Raw genomic sequence first — 18,787 nt, forward strand, 5'->3', positions numbered from 1 at the left:
CAATAATTGCAAAAAATTCATGAATTTTTTATGGGGGCGCTACGAAGGGGAGCTCCGGGGAAAAATGATTATCATTGGTAAAAACCGCCTGATGCCAGTAGTCTCTGTACCAAATTTCATCACGATCGGACCAACGGTGTGGAAATGCATAGCTAAAGAGACACGAAATGAAAGGTTTCATTTTGTAATTTTTATTTAAACTCTTGCTAAAAAGAAATTCAAAAGGTTTCTCATATTTTTTTTTGTTTAAATTCCAAATTATAATAATTAAAAAAGTCTTAATTTAAGCATCCATTTGCTCTTCTGTGTGCTGAAATGTGTCCACCATGACAGAATCAATGAAGAATTTTAGTTCCTTCTGTGCGTACTCCTGCGGCAGTGGCAACTTCTCCAGAGCCACCTTTATCAGGAGACACGGATTGAGATGTGGCGACGTCATGAGGATCCCACGTACAAGACAAGCTAGACGCTGGGATATCTCACTCTGACACAGACGATGCTTTGCCGTTGGGCACGGGAAGAGATTTATTCGTGAGCATAATTCATCAAGTTGAGGCTTCAAACTCTCCCAGCGACTCACGAGATCACTCTCACTCACCATCTTGAGGGACTCAAACTGAAAGGAAAAAGATCTATTTATTAAACTTTCTGAAGCTAAACAACAAGAAAATCCCTTTTTCTTTACCTTTTCGTTCATATCAATAAAATCATGGATAATTTGTCCTTGATTCCTCCAGTTCATAATTTTCTTCGTCTCTGTGAGTTTTCCAAGGAGTTCCTTCAAGTAGGGGATGTTGTCTAATAGAAAAAAAAATTCTTGAGATACAAATTCATCTCCAATAAGGAAAAAAAGATCCTCACCATTGATAACTGCATCAGGTGCAATGTGATTCATTATAACTTCATGCGCTAAATTCCACTGCTTTGCCTTTATGAGGAATTCCGCTTGTTCATGGTACTGATTCATCGAACCCGCCCGTACAGCCTTTGCCCAGAAGATCCATGTTACTGGGATGTGTAGCTGCTCAATGACAAACCGCTCCTTTGCCATGTACTCCTCATCTCCTTCGTCCGGGAGTGTAATGTACCGATAGAGCATTTGCTGCACACAAATCTCCCTCCTTTCGCGATTGCGTATGTGAAGGAGAACAAATACTGCCCAATGCCACATCCCGTAGTTTTCCAGTTGACTCGCAAACGAAGTATGAAGTTGACATTCAGACTTCTCTGAACAATGATGATACCCAAGGGTTGCCAATGTCTGCAGAAGGAGCCAACTGAGACGGAAATCCATTGAATCCGCTGTGTGTGTGGCTGGATTGAGAAGAGTCTCAATCCTGTGGCTCCTCTTTGAGTAGAGCTTCAGCAGATGGTAGCGTAGATCCTGAATGGGATTTTTACTTTCCACCTCGTAGTCTGTGTAGGGTGGATTTGGAGGAGCAGCTACACCATCTTCCGATTGAAATGCACTCTCATAGTTCAACAGAGCATCAGTGATGGAAGCCGTTGGGGAGCATAAATACCATAAATTTATCTGCAATCAAAAGAATAAACGAATAATCTTCACAAATTGAACTTGACGGAGGAGAAATATTCTCATTAAACTCACCGCAAGTGCTGTGATCCAGCTGACATCCTGGAAAACATTAATTGTTCCTCCATTTCCATCGCCCAAGCTTGTGTTTGACGAAGACAGCAAAGGAATCCCAGCAATAAGCATAAAGACCTTAAGACGATTAACATTGATGAATTTATCAGCTTCAACATCTTGCCACGATGCCAATTGATGCTGCATCAGTTGCCTGACAATTGGACCACCTGAAGATTGCGAAATGAGGAGAGATAAATTCATATCACTCTTCATGAATGCCAATTCACACGCTTCCGTGACTTTATGTGCGTAGAGGAGCTCAATCAGATACTCCAGGTAGTCAGACTTCTCGCCCACATTGACAGTCTTCTCCGCAACAACTTCCTCCAACCAATTGGATAGAAGCTCTCGGCGACGCATAACAGTTAAATGACTAGCCGGATCTTGTCCTTGGAGTTCCTCTTCCTCACCCCACAGCGCCTCACACAGGGACCACACACTCTGTGCATACTTCTCCTGTTTACTCATATTCTGCTGATTCCTTGCCAATTGACAGTGCTCCGCAAGGAGATCCGTACCACCAGCTGGAAGGAATTGCGGACACTCCATTGGTGAGAAAATAACCTTCTCACAGTACTTCAGCTGCAATCCAAGATGATTCTGAATTGACTGCCGAAATCCCCGAATTGGCAGTACAGACGCCACTTCCAGTCTCATTGCAATTGCTGGACTCTTGTCATTGCTCTCTCGTGCCCCGAGAACAGCTGCATAATCCCCAATGCACATTGTTACTCTCTTCATGTCCTGAATAATGTGCGCTGTCGTGAGGACCATAACGGAATTCTTCGGGCCCCATCCAACTTTGAAGCGTCTCCCCGTGAGAATTCCAATATCAGCAACAGATTTCCCCTTCAAACGCCTCGCTATCGATCCCTCATAAGGGACAATTGTCCCCACGGGATTGACAATGGCAATTTTCGGTTCCACAACAAGAGGATAGTAGATTGGCTCAATTATTTGTCGAGACATCCTCTTCTCGGCACTCTCGGGTTTTGTCACTGCAGACATCCTTGCGGCGGGGGTGTAGGGCATAATTGGGGTGTCCTCTGACTGTGTCTGCAAACTCATCACACTCGATCCCTTGTACATACTCTGCATGGAGGAAAAGCGACTACCCAAGTGACGACTAGGTACAATCTGATCCTGTTGCTCGGGAGTCTCTCTTCCCGTCACCGAATCCGTACACACAGATCGATTGTCGTAGTCGTCCTCCGTGAAGAAAGCCGCCTTCATCAGTTGCAACTTATGTGATTTAGCACCCAATTCCATTGCCATGGATGCCGACGGGCTAACAGGTTGCGTTTGAGAGAAGCTCGGCATAAAATCCATATCAAAATCATCTTCCATTTCGAATGCTAAAAATCATACACAATTCACCCTTTTAGATTGATGCCTATATCAACTGCTAAAAGAACTGATTTAATTAATTAAAACTAGTTTAAAATTCCCTTTAACATTTGAAGGATCGAGGTTTCTAACCTCAAAAGTTTGACCTTCATTTTCTCTCAACAGAATACATTTTTCTAAGTTTTCTTTCGACGAACTTGAAATAATCAAACTTCACTAGAAGCTACAAATGCTTCTTTGAAGAAAGTAGCACAGGGCCAGCAAAGTCCTCCAGGGTTAAGAGTTCTTTATCGGATTATGTATTCTTTCGTATTGTTGTAGGCCCTGAGGAAGGACTTAGATAGTCCGAAACGTCAGCCTTTAATACAATTTATTTAACCGAGCTTCAGACCGAAAATCCGATCTTTAAGAAACCCAATCTTTGAAAGAGGTCCAATTGGCAAAAATCAAGCCTTAGATAGCCGAGGGGTTCTAGTTGTACTTCTTAAATCTCCCCTATCTCCTTGAGTTCGAATCTCAGTTATGCATTAACGGCATTAACTTTCATTTTTTATTCTTTCTAATTTCTTACTTTGTTTTCTCCAGGTGAGAAAATGATAAAAATGGTAGCATAGATCCTCATTCCTTAATACCTTCCCTTTGATAACTTTCTTTTTTTTAGCACAATAGTTAGAGTGCTAGATTCTCATGCCAAATTACCTTGGATCGAGTCAAGGTCAATGAAGATTTTTTTCCCTGGTTGAATTGCAAAAACATGTTGATATTGTTCTATTCAAAATAAGAAAAAACCAAAAAAAAAGTCTAATAGAACATAAAATGATCAAACAGATCCATCCAGAGGGTTTGACATCCATTTTATCCAACAACAGGGAACAATAGCATTACGTATTATGAAAGTTCTTCAATGAAACTTGTGTGCTATATAATTTTATTTTATCTCCAAGCAACACCTTTGCAAATCTTAATTTATTTTCCAAAACCACTTAACAGAATATTTTGCAGATAAGATTGTTGATAAAACCAATATGTACCAGCGCCCATAATGAAGTGTTTGACGGGAAAAAAAAGAAGTAAAGAAAGTTTCTCAAATCTACTTACATCCCTCCACCGCAGTCATCTGCCTCAATTCATCAATGTCGGGATGTGTGAATGATTTCGGCGAGAGAACAGCTGCAGCTCCCGCAGTTTGCTTCGTTCGCTCCAGCGTATCACGACTTGGGGCTTTGCGCTGGAGTGGAGCTGAAATTTTGGGCTTCTTTGCGGGATCAACGGGCTCCGAGTACTCCTCATCGCTATCTGTGAGCCCATACTTGGAAAAGTGATCCACCTTGAAGACCCAACTTCCCGTTTCTGGGCGATACTCAACAAAACGCGTATCATGCTTCCTGCAGACACGCCTCAGATTATCCTCATAGCCCATAGCTTGAAGTCTCTCGGGGTCTTTGATAATATCATGTGTTGCCTTGTCAACGGGCCAAATTTGATCGAGTGTTATCTGTGCTGGACGATTGAGCCCATACCCAACGGGTGGTCGACGATCGTCAATTGGATAGATGACAATCTCCTTGTGCCGGAAGAAGACATTCTCATCAATGTTCAGCCCGTACACATCCATTTCCTCATTGTAGAAGACATTCCCATACCCATCGCGACCGATTGTAAAGTTGCTCACAATGCACGTCTTGTCATCCTTCACGTAATTCACCAATTCGTCCAGAGATGGAATTGTATAGTAACCAGCACGTCTGAGAATGATACCCGTTGGATGGGGCTCACTGCTGGCTGTGGCAGGATCAATTTCCTCCACATCACTTGCACCACCACCTCTTGAAGATATATCCGAAACATCCTTTATCTGCGACGCATCATCCGCATTACTTGGTGAGGTGGATATTTTAGACCCAGTGGACACTCCACTCGTTTTCTGACTATCTGTCTTCTGCTTTTCCGTCACAATCTCCTGAATTGTATTCTCCAAGTAGACATCACTGTTACGATTGCGATTTTTATCGAGGTTCGAATGCAACCACGAGACACGTCGTGGATTGTTGTCAAGACTTTTGGGCATGCTTGTGGGGATTTCATTGGTGAAACTCTCCTGATTCTCCTTATTGGCTGCATCCGCGGAAACATTGAGTGATGCCTTGCTCTTCTCCGGCAATGCAGGATAGAGCGATGATGACTGCGGAGATCGCGTAATGGATGCATTGAGTGATTTATTTGGTGTTGATTCACTCTTTGTTATGATCAAACGACGAGCATTGGGTCTTAAATTGAAATTCTCCTCCACCGAACTATCGTATTCCTCGAGTCCTTCAAACAGGGATCGTTTGCTCAAACCATTCCCCACAGGCTTCACCTTAACGCCACTTGCAAGCTTAATCGACGACACTCGCAATTGACTTGCTGGTGACTCAAGAATTGCCTTCTGGGCAGCAGGATTTGTGGGCTTCAGTGCATCCTCTGAGAGACCCATTGGTGGCTTGAGATCCTTGAAGATTGGATTGTCCCCGTATGGAGATGTAGCCAGTGCAAGGATTTGCTGATGAACCGGAACACCCGTTTGCTGTGTCTGTCCCAAGGCTGGTGCCCCTCCGATTCCCAAACTATTCTGCCCCAGGCCACCCATTAGGGAATTATTGTTCCCAAAGGAGAGGGAATTGTTGAATAAACCCCCACCAGTGGCTGTACCTGTATTACTCCCGAAGAATCCACCGGGTTTGTTGGTTTGTCCTCCAAATAAACTAACATTGTTCGTCCCCAAGCCACCCAGGGGGGCACTCGACGTTGGATTTCCAAATGACCCAAAACCACTGGTTGCTGGCTTATTGAATGACGAATTGAACAGCGAACTGCCAGCATTGTTCTGACCAAACCCCCCAAAACCGCTTGCCATTGATGTTGTCGTCCCAAAGCCACCTGTCTGTGCTCCAAAGCCCGTAGCTGGTTTTGGCTGAAACAAACCCCCGCCGGACATTGTGTTGGTATTCGTGCCAAATCCAAAACCAGTAGAAGTTGTTGCCATGCCAAATGCTGGCTTATCCGTAGTCTGTCCGAAGAGTGGAGCACCGGGATTTGCATTTGTCTGGCCAAAACCTCCAAAGCCAGTATTTGTCTGTCCAAAACCCGTTTGGGCTCCGGGATTTGTCTGTCCAGCCCCAAAAACACCTCCAGTGGTTGGAGCTCCGAAGGGTTTTGGGCCAAAGAGGCTCGATGATGCATTGTTGGCTGTGGCACCGAAACCAAAGCCGGAAGTGCTTGTAGTGGGTGCTGGAGCAAAAGATTTGTTGAATAATCCTCCAGCTGATGGTTGACTCGTTGCAGCCCCAAAAGCACTTTGCTGCCCAAATCCCGGCATGGTGTTTGTGGTCCCAAAGAGCCCCTTATTCTCAGGCTGCTGCCCAAAGATCCCTGTTGTCTGCTGCGGTTGAGCTGGGGCCCCAAAGAGGCTATTTGTCGGTTGTGTTTGCCCAAACATCCCACCAACAGCTCCTGCCTGTGGACCCTTCCTGTTGGACAAATAATCCTCCATCCGGAGCTCTTCCAGTGACTTCCCTTCGTACTCCTTCATAGTGGTGATGCAGTACTGCTTCGTATTCACACTATTTGCCTGTCCATTCTTCATGAGGGTGTCTGTGCCCATAGACGGTTGATATTTGACAATCCCCGTGCCTCCACTTCCCGTGGCTGTGGCACCGAAAGCTGGCGTGGGTGTAGCACCAAAAATGGAGCTTGTTCCAGCATTTTGCTGCCCAAAGAAACCCGGTGCAGTTGCATTTGACGTGCTTGCTTGGCCGAAGATTGACGTCGATGGTTGGGTACCACCAAATCCAAATCCCGATGGTTTCGCCGCACCAAACGCCGACGTTCCCGATTGACCGAAAATTGAGGAATTTTGATTGCCAGTTGTGCTTCCAAAAACCGACGTATTAGCCGGTTGAGAAAAACCTAAAAAAGAAAAATTCCCATTTAAAAGCTTTTTCATGTAATACAGAAGCAAAAGTTCCACATGAGTTGCCACCTCTTCAAATAAAAGAAAAAAAAATTAAAGATAAAATATCTCTTGTGATGTGGGTGGGTGATTCGGTTTTAAAAAAAAATTTACAAAAAGTAGGAATTTTTCATGAAATAAAAATTTGTCTTCAAAACAAAAGAAATTTTGTTTTTCAAGAGCCAAATAAATTACTTATCTAGCCTGCGGCAAAGCTAATAAAAACATACATAGCTAGATGCGAAAGTGAAAACAAGCAGGGGCTCTTATCTTGCGAAATATTGCAAGAATGACGTGTTCCATGACGAAATTCCCTGATGTAGCAAATTGCGCAGTTGCTTTACTACTCGGATTACCGAGTTAAGATAAAATAATTCTTAAAAAAAATATCAAAAATGTAAATAAATAAGAACTTACCCCCAAATCCCGACTGTGTGGTCGGCTGCGGTGCTCCAAACGGGGAAGTGTTGGTGGCACCAAAGAGACCCCCAGTAGGTTGATTTCCGCCAAAGAGGGAAGAACTGGGCTGCCCGAAGGTGGAGGTCTGGCCAAAAGCCGTCGTGGCGGGCTTCCCAAATGCCGACTGCCCAAAGGGACTAGTCGCTTGGGCGTTGTTGAACCCAAATCCCGATGTTGATGCCCCACCAAATGTTGGTTTGTTGAACATTCTCGGTAGGCCTCTCTTTCCGCCTTATGGGGTACTCACATAACCTCACAATTTCACCTCAGAGAAAATTTCTTTCCGCCCAAATTATCTAAAATTAGCAAAATTTTCTATTGAAAATCACAGAAAACTCCTTTTCCTCCACAAATTAATGATAAAATACGCAAAACCACGTGTTTTTTACAGTAAATGTGAGATTGTAAAATTTTTTTTGACAGAATGCAAGACGCCAGAAAATTTTTCAATCTTTTTCCGTTATGCTTTTAGTTATTTTGTATACCTTGTCCACAAAATCCCTTCACTTCCTAACCACGTGTTGAATTTCTTGCACTTTAGCACTTCCGTGGGCGCAAATTTCAATTAAATAATCGGAGAAAAAATTCACTCACAAAAATTTGCAGCCAAAAAATCGTCGACTGAATACGCAAAACTTCAATAGTCAAGTGTAAAGCAAATGTGACTTTGATGATTTATTACAGATTAGTGTGTTCCTAAAAAAGACTCACTTTTTTCGATTTTTTTAAAATTCTGCGTTATTCAAATAAATTGAGAAAATTAAAGAAAATCGAATTGTTTACACTTTTTCTGTAAACTAGGTCAACTATTAAACAAATTTTGATAAAATTCTTATTATTTGTTTATGATTTGATGTCACAGCATGAGGTGGCTCAAAATTGAGATACAATTCATCGTCCACCTAACGCCTAACCTAAAAATAACTTTTTAGGATATTCTGGAAACGGAAGATAAGATTTTGCATTCGAGTCTCCAAATATCGGTCCGAACAGTCCAGAATCGACGCTAGGATGTCAAGCCCCACTCCAACAACCACAACAACATTTGGAACAACAACTTCTGAAGTCACAACAGCTGCAGCAACAACATCTTCTGCAGCCACCACAGCGTCAGAAGCAGCAACAACTGTAGTAACAACAGCAATTGCAGCAACAACAACTAAAACGGAAAAGACAACTACAGCTGTAATAACAACGTCCATCCCGATTGGTCAAGTGGGCCAACTTAACTTTGCAGTATTTAAGAGAACTGCCGTGTTGCCTCCCAGCCCTACGCGATCAGCTCATCCCGGACGTTCACCAACTAAATTTCAATATGATCACTTGATTTGCACCAAACCAATTAGCTCGAGTTTTGTCAAGCCGAGTTTTTTCACTTTTGAAAGCACCCAGCCTACTCCGATCTCTTCTGATCATTTGTTCACATTGTCCAGATTCGGAGGTAAGTACCATCTTCTTCCAGATATACTAGAAAAGCTTCAAATTCTCACAAAAACAAAAATTTTCCTTTCTATTCTAGGTTTTACTCAACCAGCAAATACTTCAACGCTTGGAAGCACAACTGGCAATCCACCAATTTCACCAAACTTAAGATCACCCAAATCGCCGGTTTTTGTTGCGCCAAAGTCACCAGGATTTTTGGGACAGCAGAACTCAGCAATCAGCTCGATTTTTGGTACGATGCCCATGGCGGCTATGGGTGTAAGTGGCACAGGAAACTGGGGAACTGGATTCGTTAAATATCAACCATCAATGGGCACGGATGTTTTCATGAAGAATGAACAGGTAACCAGCATCAACACAAAGCAGTACTGCATCACCACCATGAAAGTTTACGAGGGGAAGTCACTGGAGGAGCTTCGGATGGAGGATTATTTGTCCAACAATAAAGGTCCGCGGGCAGGAGCTGTGGATGTTCTCTGTCCCAACACTCCTCCGGCAAAAAATCTCCTTGGAGCGCCGGCTCAGGCACAGCAGGTAAATGGGAACTTTGGACAGCAGCCAATCCCATTTGGGAACACCAACGTGATGCCGGGATTTGGGCAACAACGTGCTTTTGGAGCTGGTCAAGCATCAGCCGGGGGTGTGATCAATAAGCCTCCAGCACCTACAATGACTACTTCGAGCTTTGGCTTTGGCAACACAGCCAACACTCCGCCGACAAATCTCTTTGTCCCTCCTAAACCTTTTGGGCCTCCGCCGGTCACTGGGAATGTTTTTGGGGCCGGACAGTCAGCCCAAACGGCTTTTGGAAATCCTATTGCGCCACCAGCCTTTGGACAACCAAATATTTGTTTTGACCAAGCAAATGTTCCTCCAGGTCATCCGTTCTTTGGGTCGTCGCCAATAATTCCTGTTTTTGGTCACACTATCGCTGTCTTTGGAAACCCCGTTCTGGGGCAGATGATCCCGAACTACTACACTGAAGCATTCAGGCCTTACAACAACCCTTTTAATGCCGATGGCAACCAGAATAGAAGTTCCCACGTTGATGCCAAACTGGATGCTCTCGCAAACAGTATGAATGAACTCAAAATGAGCTTCGAGATGAAAATGAATTCTCTGGAAATTAGTGAGCTGAAGAGGAATATGCAGCGTCTCGAGGATGAGAATAAGATGCTGAAGAATGTTGTGGAGAAAACTCAAATGGATCTGGGAAAGTTGAATGAGGAAATTGCGAAACAACAGAAGAAGCATTCCCCAAGCATTGAGATTCAGGGAGTACCAAAGAGTTACAAGGAGGGCATAAATGTGATATCAATTGCAGTTTTGTTGCTCCGTGAAGTACTTGATGTACCCATATTCGAGAGGGATATTACATTTACGAAAATTCTACAAAGCAGTGAGGAGGAAGAGGAAAAGGGGACCCTTTTGGTGAATTTCAGGAGTCAAGAGATGAAATCACGTGTTATGACAGCGAAGGATTCCAAGATGAAGGATAATGGGAAGCTTTGCATTAATTTTGAGGGAAATGAAATGCAAATCAACATAATAGATGCAACAGAACATCAAGAGATCAAGTCTGGATCTTCCGAAGCTTCTGCAAGTCCCTAATTAAATTAATTTACATTTTGTACAAGTTCTTTCGTCAACCAGAAAATCTTTAATCTGTATATTTTCCAGGAAGGTTTTTTGGATAAATGTTCAATTGAAAATGTTACTTGAATTATTATTTAAAAAATAAATTTCTTATTTTCAAGTTTTCTTTTTATTTCTTTAAGTTTTTGAAGTCCTTCAAGAGTCCTAAAAGTTTACAGATTTGTGTAACAGGTTAATCAGAGCGGCATAACCATGGATGGGGCTCGTGTGTCTAAAATCCCTTAAAGTTCAGGCAATTGATGGTTTTTACCCAATGGGGATGTAATCAAGGGGGAAGGACTCGGAGAAACTTCTGCAGTACTTTCTTGCCTCGGCGGGATCCCCGAAAGAGATGCTGGTGGAGTATTTTCGCGCATTCCCATTGAGATCTCAGAAGGAGATGCTGGTGGATTTTGCAATGGGGATGTAATTAAGGTGGGAGGACTCGGAGATGCTGATGGAGTACGTGCAAGCTTTGTAGGGGATCGGGGAGTTGGTGCCAGTGGGATGGCCGTTGGGGACAACATGAATTTGAAGCTGCGGTCGCGCCGGCGTTTCATTACAATATCCGTTTTGCGAAAATGCCGACTGCATATCCATGAGTTGTTGCTCAACTGGCCAGAAATGTTCAAAATCTCCTGCCATAGTTTCCTCATCGACGGGCATTTAGGAATTCTAAATAATATAAAGAAAAACACAAAATAATTATCAAACTTAAAAATTTGCCAATATTGGGCCTTATTCAGCGACCAAGAAACCCTTGAAATTCGCTTGAAATCTTTAAATTTCAGTACAAAATTTAAAGATTTCAAGGGTTTCTTGGTAGCTGAATTAGGCCCATTCTTTCGTATTTATTTGACTTACTTGTAAAATCTTATTCTTGGAGACTCTTTGGACGCATAATGGCCAGTTATGCGGCAATTTGGCACTATACACTTCATTTTCACGTTTTTATTCCACAAACCGTAAAAACCAAGGGGATGGTATATAACCTCTTTTTCTGTGAAGAAAAGTCACTTTTTGTTGAACAAAATGGAGGAATTTCTCGAATCTCGACCAAATCCCGAGAAACACTTTAACTTTTTTTTATATCTATAAGTCAATCCGGATGATGAGATAGGGATTAATCGAAAGCTAATTGAATGTAGTTTCGATTGCAAGTGGAATTGAGCAAATTAATCCCTTCGTCTGATCCGTATCGACGGCAACTTCACGAAAAGTACTGATTTCTCGGGGTTCGACATACCCCTGTTTTTTCATCTATAGAAGTCAAAAGAAACTATTAATTACGTATCACCCCGCTTAATAAGCGGAGTGCAATCAGTGGAGTTGGTGGAGTTAAACGAATTAAAAAAAAACTAAATGTCAATCGTTAGAAAAAAGATGTCAAACTTTAGCAAAGAAACGTGAAACATTTCAAAAGAACCTTTAGAATGTGAATGAAAGAAAGACAACTTCAAACATTTTTTTTTTTAATTTTATTATTTTACGGCCGCGAACTTCATGTCCATAGGGCCAAAACTTCAAACATTAGAAACAAGTTGTCAAACTTTTAAAAGAAACGTCAAACGTTAGAAAAAAACGTCAACCGTTGAATGTCAAAAATTTAATTCAATCTTTATAAATCTCGACGTTTTAAATGTTTTTTTTCTAAGCTTAATTCATGGTCTTTTATTATTAAGCACACCTTTTAATAAATTTCAGACTACGCTCCTGTAATTTTAATCCATAGAAAAGAAAGAAAAAATATTTTCAATAATATTTTATTTATTCCACCAAGCAATACTCTCAAATTTTCTTCTTTTTTATTATAATTATAATTGAATATTGATTACACCTCAATTCAAGCAGAATCCCTCCCCTAGGTCGTAGAGGACACTGCCAATTTTTTCAAATGCTCCATGAACACCTGAAGAGACACGTCGTCTGTTAGAACAGGCGCCCCACCATCCTGAAATCAGAACAATAAAATTCTTTTCTTGTAAAAATTTCCAAGAATTTTGAATGAATTTTTCCCCAAAAATAGACGAGAACACCTCAACCATCATGTGAAAAAAATGGGTTAAAACGATTTTTGAGAGAAAACTCGGACGAATAATGATTAGAAAAAAAAATCATAATGAAGAGAAAGAGTCAAGAGAGTAAAATGTTAAGTGATGTGAAAGTGTGAAGAGAATGTTAAGTAAGAACAAAAAAAACAACAAAAAATACCATCGTATTGGCTCCAATCATGCCCTGAAACAGGAACAAAAGGTCAATTGTGTGGGTGGTTTGTATCATTTGTGGATAGTTTTGGAATGGAAACAATTATCAAAAAAAAAACAATTAAATTCAAAAGAAATCATCTCAATTGGATGGATTGAGAGTAAAATAATTAATAAAAAAAATAATAGGAAGGTAATTAAATAAAATTAACGACTTGAAAAAAAAAATAAAAAGTCCCCAATAAAATAATCAGAGACAGGAACAGGAGGGAGTTCACTAACCTGGCCATAGGCGTACATGTTGTTGTGCGTCTGTGACGGATTGACTTTGGACAGGAGGAATCTCGCCTGCGATCCTCCTTGTTCCGTATCAATGTATCTCGGCATGGGGAAGCGTGTCTGAAGGATATCCTGAGCATCATCCACGGGAGCCTGCAAGAGTTGCTTGAAATTCTCATATTCCGGCATATCCTGATACTTCAGCTGACGCCACTGGGCTATCGTTTCCCCGTGAAAGATGAGAATCTGGAAGAAGGTGTCCATGAGGAGGATGCGATCTGGTTGAATTGATGACGTATCCAGGAGCACTGGTTCTGGTGGTCCATTGAATGAGTAGCTGTAGAGGATGGGTTGAATCATGATGAGAGATTGGGTCAGATCCTCACGCATCAGCATGTGCCGGTAGAAAGTTGTCTCGTCTGGTGAATTATTGAACACCTGGAGGAACTGAGAGCGCCTCAAATGATACATAAATTGGGGATATAAACTGAAATTCTCCGCAAGACGGAAGCTATTGGGATCATCCTTGCTGTATTCCCCAAATTTCTGACACTGTAAAAAAAGATTTTCTTCATCTTTCCGGAGATTTACTTCTGTGCCGGAAGTCTCACCAATCTAATGAGCATACGATCCACCCAGCGTAGAACATCGGGTCCATCGTCACTTTCAGCCCTATAAACAACCATTCGGGACATGAGAACAGCTGCAGCTTCCTGATCAAATCCTGCACTAATATGATGGAGATTTGTTGAAGAATCAGCCCAGCTGCAAAAGAAAAGTCAATTTCACGTCAAAAAACTATTAAAATCAACAAGATCTAAAGCACTGATGCTCACTTTCTGGCCACTGTGGTAACACGGATGCGCCTCTGTCCGCTGGAATGTTGATACTGAGTTATGAATTGGATGCACCCACGTCCACCCTGAGGCACGGGAGCTGCATGCTGATTGACCACCTCAAAGAAGAACGCCATGGCCATATTTGGCGTCAATGTGCACAACTTCCACTGCGCTGTACCACCCATGCCAATCTCTGAATCCGAAACCGATGCATTCTTCACATTTAGCGACACACACGACCCAATTCCACCCTCAATCTTCAATTCGCGCGAACATTTGATCTCCAGCGTCCCATTGAAGGCCATTTTGAGGTCACCCTTTGCATCGCGAGCAAACACCCTTTGGTACGTTTGCTTGAATAAGGAGGAATTGAAGGAATCCCCCATGACCATGTGACCACCTGTGGAGTTGCAGCATTGCTTCATCTCCATCAGACCCGTCTGATCCAGGGCGCACGAATAGATGTCGATGCAGTGGCCATTTGTTGCGGATCTCATGGCCAGAGAATCGTAATGCTTAACTGCCTTCTTCATGTACTTTGCATTGTCCTTGTGGATGTCGTGATGGGACCGAATAGGCTGCTTCAGTTCGTCATTCACCACCTGACCGGGTCCCTGAAAGACAGAGCAGCCAAAAGTCAGCCTCTAAATCTGGATCAAAATGTCAAGAAGAATGAGACAAACTTACCTGAGAACAAGGTCCTCCGACGAACATCATAATACGTGCCCCTGTATTGGGGTACGTACACTCCAGGAGACCCACAGCGATGGACAAAGCAGTTCCAGTGGAGCGAAGATAACGTTTTCCCTGAGGCACTGGCCATGGATCACGTTGCAACTCCCCCAAGAGGTCCGTTAGGGCCATGTCGCACTTGTGAATGGGCTGCAGGAAACGATTAGCCGGCGCTACGGGCTGCCCCTGCGGTGCACGTGGTTGCTGCTGCTGCGGCTGCTGCATCCCACCGGCGGGTACTCGTCCAATTCCCAGCATGTCCTGAATCTGCTTTGCCGTGAGGTCCTTCGTGCCGCGAAAGACGTAGCTCTTGGAGCAACCTTCCGTTGCGAGCTCGTGCACCTGCACCATCTTCCCGAATGTAATAAGGCCAATCAGGGCCGTGGACGGCAGTAGACTCAGGGACATTTGCAGGGAGTTCTTCAGAGCACCCAATTCCTCATCATCCATGCACGTGTCCACGACAAAGAGGAACACCGGTGGCATGCAGGGAGCCCGCATCAGTGTGTACTCAATTGTACTGAAGCCGGGAATTAGTTCAGCTGGTTGATGTTGTTCCGAGATTGCCGCATACTGGGGCGGAAACTAAAAAAATAAAACCAAGAAAATTATTAATTTCTCTTCACGAAGGAAAAGGAAGGAAAAATCTTACAGGATTCCGTTGGAAGCAAAAGTTGCACACCCAGAGCTTAGCACGGTAGTCCACCTGGCACATGGGATTGAGGATTGCACGGCATGTGGTCCGGGTGCACAGAACGGGATCGTACTGAATGGGTGGCAGATCGGGGCGCTCCTTGATGGGCTGATAGAGACACCCGAGCGGAACCACGAGACGTGTGGCATCAATTCGACTTGAAGGCCACACATTCCACGTAAACCGAATCCCATCCCGATCCTCATTCTGCTGGATGTACTCCTCGTACGTCGTCATCCTCGGGATTCAAGACTCGTCTTCCGGAAGTTGATCCTGGAAGTCATTCACAGAATATTCTTCATTCACAGGATTTTTTTTTCAAGATTAATTTCTCACAAAATTATGCAAAATTTAAACATTCTTCCACCAAAGTAGCCTTCCCAGATGATCTGGGAATCCCCTGGACTACTTACCACTGAGTCAGATTGAAGATTTAGCCAGAAAATTCCAATTTTCCTGGACTAAATGTGAAAAATGAAGTACAAATTTCGACCACGTCACTTGGAATGAAACAACACGCACACATAGAGAGATTTTCACACACAAATACGCCAAATTCAAAAACATGTTTATGTTTCTTCTTTTTGAAATCTCCAACGGACTTTATCGCGTGTTACAAGTTTTGGCGGTTTTTACTAAAAAAAATTTTTTTTTAAATAAAAGGAGCTTAAAAAATGTAAAAAGATTAGTGATTTAGAGTGAGCTATTAGGGGATTAAAATGACGTGTAAAAGGATTTTTTCTAACCTTATAAAAAAAACTGTCAACCGTTAAAAATGTCAAATTGTGAGAAGAAAACAGGCGGACGTCACAGGACATGTCAATTGTTAGAAATAAGGTATCAAACGTAAAAAGTTAGACAAGAAAGGTTTAACGTTAGAAAAAAAACGTCTGATGTCACAAGATATAACAAAATGATAGAAAACAGTTGTCAAACTTTTATTTGAAAAAGAAACGATTTATAAATGAAATTTTCACATTTCTGTACCAAAAGTTTGACAATTCTTTTATATCTTTTGTGACATCGGACGTTTCTTTTCTAACGTTAAAATTCTGTATAACTTTTTACATTTCTAACGTTTGACATTTCTTTTCTGTCGGTTTTATTAAGATTTAAAGATAATAACATCAGAAAAAAAGATAATGTCAACGACAGAAATGTTAACAATTTCACGTTTGAAATATCAAATACTAAATATACGATTGAGTTTTGAAAAGAAGTCAAACATCACAAACTATTCATTTGACGTTAAAAATGTCAAATGTCAAACGTTAGAAAAGAATAAAATTTCCGACTCCGCCCCTGAAGAAAGAAAAAGGCAAAATTTTATTTTTTAGGATTTTATTCATAAAAAAATCGAAAATTATTCTACAACGAACTCTGAACTAAAATAAGAAAAATGAATTTTTCTTCTCTCAATATTTTTCCTCTTAATTCCTCCTTCGTCATCGAACTAATCATATCTATACAACAATTACTTCAGCAAGTGTTTCGAATGAAAGCAATTGATTCCCTTCTCATGATTGTGATTGAATTTTTATAATCAAAAAATTACTATTATTTATTTTAAAAAATATATAAATATTTTTTTATTCATATTCAATTTATGTATTTATACTCAAAAAATGTGATTCTTATTTACTTCGCAGAACATGTTTCTTTTTTCTTCTCTTTTCAATCCATTTTTCTTTCCTCCGAAAAGATCATTTTTCTCTGCTTCGTCCTTTTTGCATAATTTTCATGCAATTCTACCATTTTTCCTTCTCTTTCTTTTTACAGTGAAAATTATATAGACTTAAAAGTTAGTGTGGGAAATAAGAATTATATTTAGAGAAAAAAAAAAGAATTCGTGACAGAACTTTGTCATAGTAAGAACAGTAAACCGTTTTATGCTTCCTTTTCTTCCTTTCTTTATACATTTACATAGTCAGTTTAGGAGGAGGAGGACTCAAATCGACACATTCACATTGTTTTTTTTTCCTCATAATTTCTTCTCTTTCATCCCAAAAATTGAGAATTTGAAGAAAATCTTCATTAAAATATAATAAAAGAAAATATTTCCTCCATTTGATGAGATAAGTTTTTTTTATGCTTTTTCACTTTATCTTCTTGATTTTATTCATTTCTGTAGCAATCTTATTAAAATTACACATATTAAATTTAAAATTTATTGCCTTACAATAATTAATCATAATAATCATAAAAATATTATACTATATACTTTTTTTTTCTTCACTTTATACACGCGTCCACTTCCAGTGCACTTTACGAAAAAAAAATTAAAATTTCACCTAACCACTTTTTATTTTATTATTTATTTTCTTTTCTTTTTTTTCATTTTAATACAATAAAACTAAATATCTCAAAATGTAGAAATTGTTTATTTTTTTTAACTCTCTGTTAAATAAAAATCAATCATAATGCGCACATAAAATCTCACATTATTAGATTTTTTTTATTCTAAAATGAAAGAAAAAATGATAAATTTTTAGATTTTCTTTCATTTTTTGTTTGCTTTCAATTGAGATATTATAAGAATAAATATTATTTATCAGTTCCTTGAGCAGTGATTATACAGAATTCTCATTATAAAAATCATATTTATGTAAATCTTTTTCTGCTGTAGATTCATTTTTAGAGAAGAAATTTAAAAAAAAATTGAAGAATTATTTTAAAGTAATAATACCCTAAAAATGTAAATATTTGTGTTTGCATTTCTATTTATATATAATCATTCTCTTATAGCAATAAACATAAAACTTTCTCATAAATGTACTAATCAGTAGTGCAATAAGTTAAACATAAACAACAAAAAAATAGTTTCAAATAAATACTAAAGTGAAAACTTATAATTTGTAATAGAACCTCTCGCTTATTCTATTATACCTCATTTTTTTTCATTGTGAACCCTACATTTTCCAGCATCCTTCCATCATCATTATCCTTAAATTGGTACAATTTTGAATTTTTTTCTTTGCCAGAAAATTACATTCACAGTGTTTTTTTTTTCATCTAATTGTATCCCTCATTTAATAAAAAAATTTTGACAAAAAAAAAGAAAGGCAGAGTTCATACGTATTTTTATATGCTAAACCAGAAGAATGTAGTAATTTTTTTGTTTGTTTTTATGATTTCTCTTTATCCCCTCTTTCACACATTTTAATGTAATTACTGCTGTAATGCCTAATATTTATATTACTATTCTCATACATTTCTTTTACTTAATTTATCGTAAAAAAGAAAAATAAAACAATTATGCTTTTTACATCACTAACACTAATAGTAGTTTAATTTTATTTAATTAATTATTCTACCTTTACCATCTGCATTGGTGTAATTTTTTTTAATCTTTTTTTATAGCCTATTTGCACTAATTCTTCTGTTGGGAAGAAAGGAGTTTATTCATTTTTAAGGGTCTCATGACGTCATTATTTGAAGATAGAAATATGACATGAAAAATTGTTTTTTAAAAGATTTGTGAAACTTCCAATAAAATAGAAATTAATTTTCCAT

At 40.1% G+C, this 18,787-nt stretch overlaps 4 protein-coding genes across 5 annotated transcripts; 1 reads left to right on the forward strand and 3 right to left on the reverse strand.

The window, feature by feature from the left end:
- Positions 1–170: 170 nt before the first annotated feature.
- Positions 171–8,088, reverse strand: LOC129797851 (nuclear pore complex protein Nup98-Nup96). Its single transcript, XM_055840702.1, has 7 exons — positions 7,934–8,088; positions 7,407–7,744; positions 4,097–6,946; positions 1,610–3,006; positions 862–1,534; positions 686–798; positions 171–616 (listed from the first exon to the last, which is right to left on the reverse strand). The coding sequence occupies exons 2-7, from the start codon at positions 7,654–7,656 to the stop codon at positions 284–286; spliced, it is 5,616 nt and encodes a 1,871-aa protein (XP_055696677.1). The 5' UTR covers positions 7,657–7,744; positions 7,934–8,088; the 3' UTR covers positions 171–283.
- A 260-nt stretch (positions 8,089–8,348) lies between these two features.
- Positions 8,349–10,647, forward strand: LOC129785829 (nuclear pore complex protein Nup98-Nup96-like). Its single transcript, XM_055820462.1, has 2 exons — positions 8,349–8,889; positions 8,968–10,647. The coding sequence occupies exons 1-2, from the start codon at positions 8,460–8,462 to the stop codon at positions 10,500–10,502; spliced, it is 1,965 nt and encodes a 654-aa protein (XP_055676437.1). The 5' UTR covers positions 8,349–8,459; the 3' UTR covers positions 10,503–10,647.
- On the reverse strand, positions 10,634–11,532 carry LOC129785906 (uncharacterized). Its single transcript, XM_055820575.1, has 2 exons — positions 11,391–11,532; positions 10,634–11,201 (listed from the first exon to the last, which is right to left on the reverse strand). The coding sequence occupies exons 1-2, from the start codon at positions 11,465–11,467 to the stop codon at positions 10,769–10,771; spliced, it is 510 nt and encodes a 169-aa protein (XP_055676550.1). The 5' UTR covers positions 11,468–11,532; the 3' UTR covers positions 10,634–10,768.
- A 741-nt stretch (positions 11,533–12,273) lies between these two features.
- LOC129797865 (protein transport protein Sec23A) lies at positions 12,274–15,786 on the reverse strand. Of its 2 annotated transcripts, XM_055840731.1 has the most exons (8): positions 15,688–15,786; positions 15,233–15,547; positions 14,536–15,165; positions 13,846–14,462; positions 13,621–13,774; positions 13,013–13,561; positions 12,738–12,761; positions 12,274–12,477 (listed from the first exon to the last, which is right to left on the reverse strand). In XM_055840731.1, the coding sequence occupies exons 2-8, from the start codon at positions 15,509–15,511 to the stop codon at positions 12,388–12,390; spliced, it is 2,343 nt and encodes a 780-aa protein (XP_055696706.1). In that variant the 5' UTR covers positions 15,512–15,547; positions 15,688–15,786; the 3' UTR covers positions 12,274–12,387. The 2 variants fall into 2 exon arrangements, with proteins under 2 accessions (XP_055696706.1, XP_055696707.1); XM_055840732.1 differs by lacking the exon at positions 12,738–12,761 and having other exon boundaries at positions 15,688–15,780.
- Positions 15,787–18,787: the final 3,001 nt, after the last annotated feature.

Source organism: Lutzomyia longipalpis, chromosome 1 (assembly GCF_024334085.1).
Source record: "Lutzomyia longipalpis isolate SR_M1_2022 chromosome 1, ASM2433408v1".
NCBI lineage: Eukaryota > Metazoa > Arthropoda > Insecta > Diptera > Psychodidae > Lutzomyia > Lutzomyia longipalpis.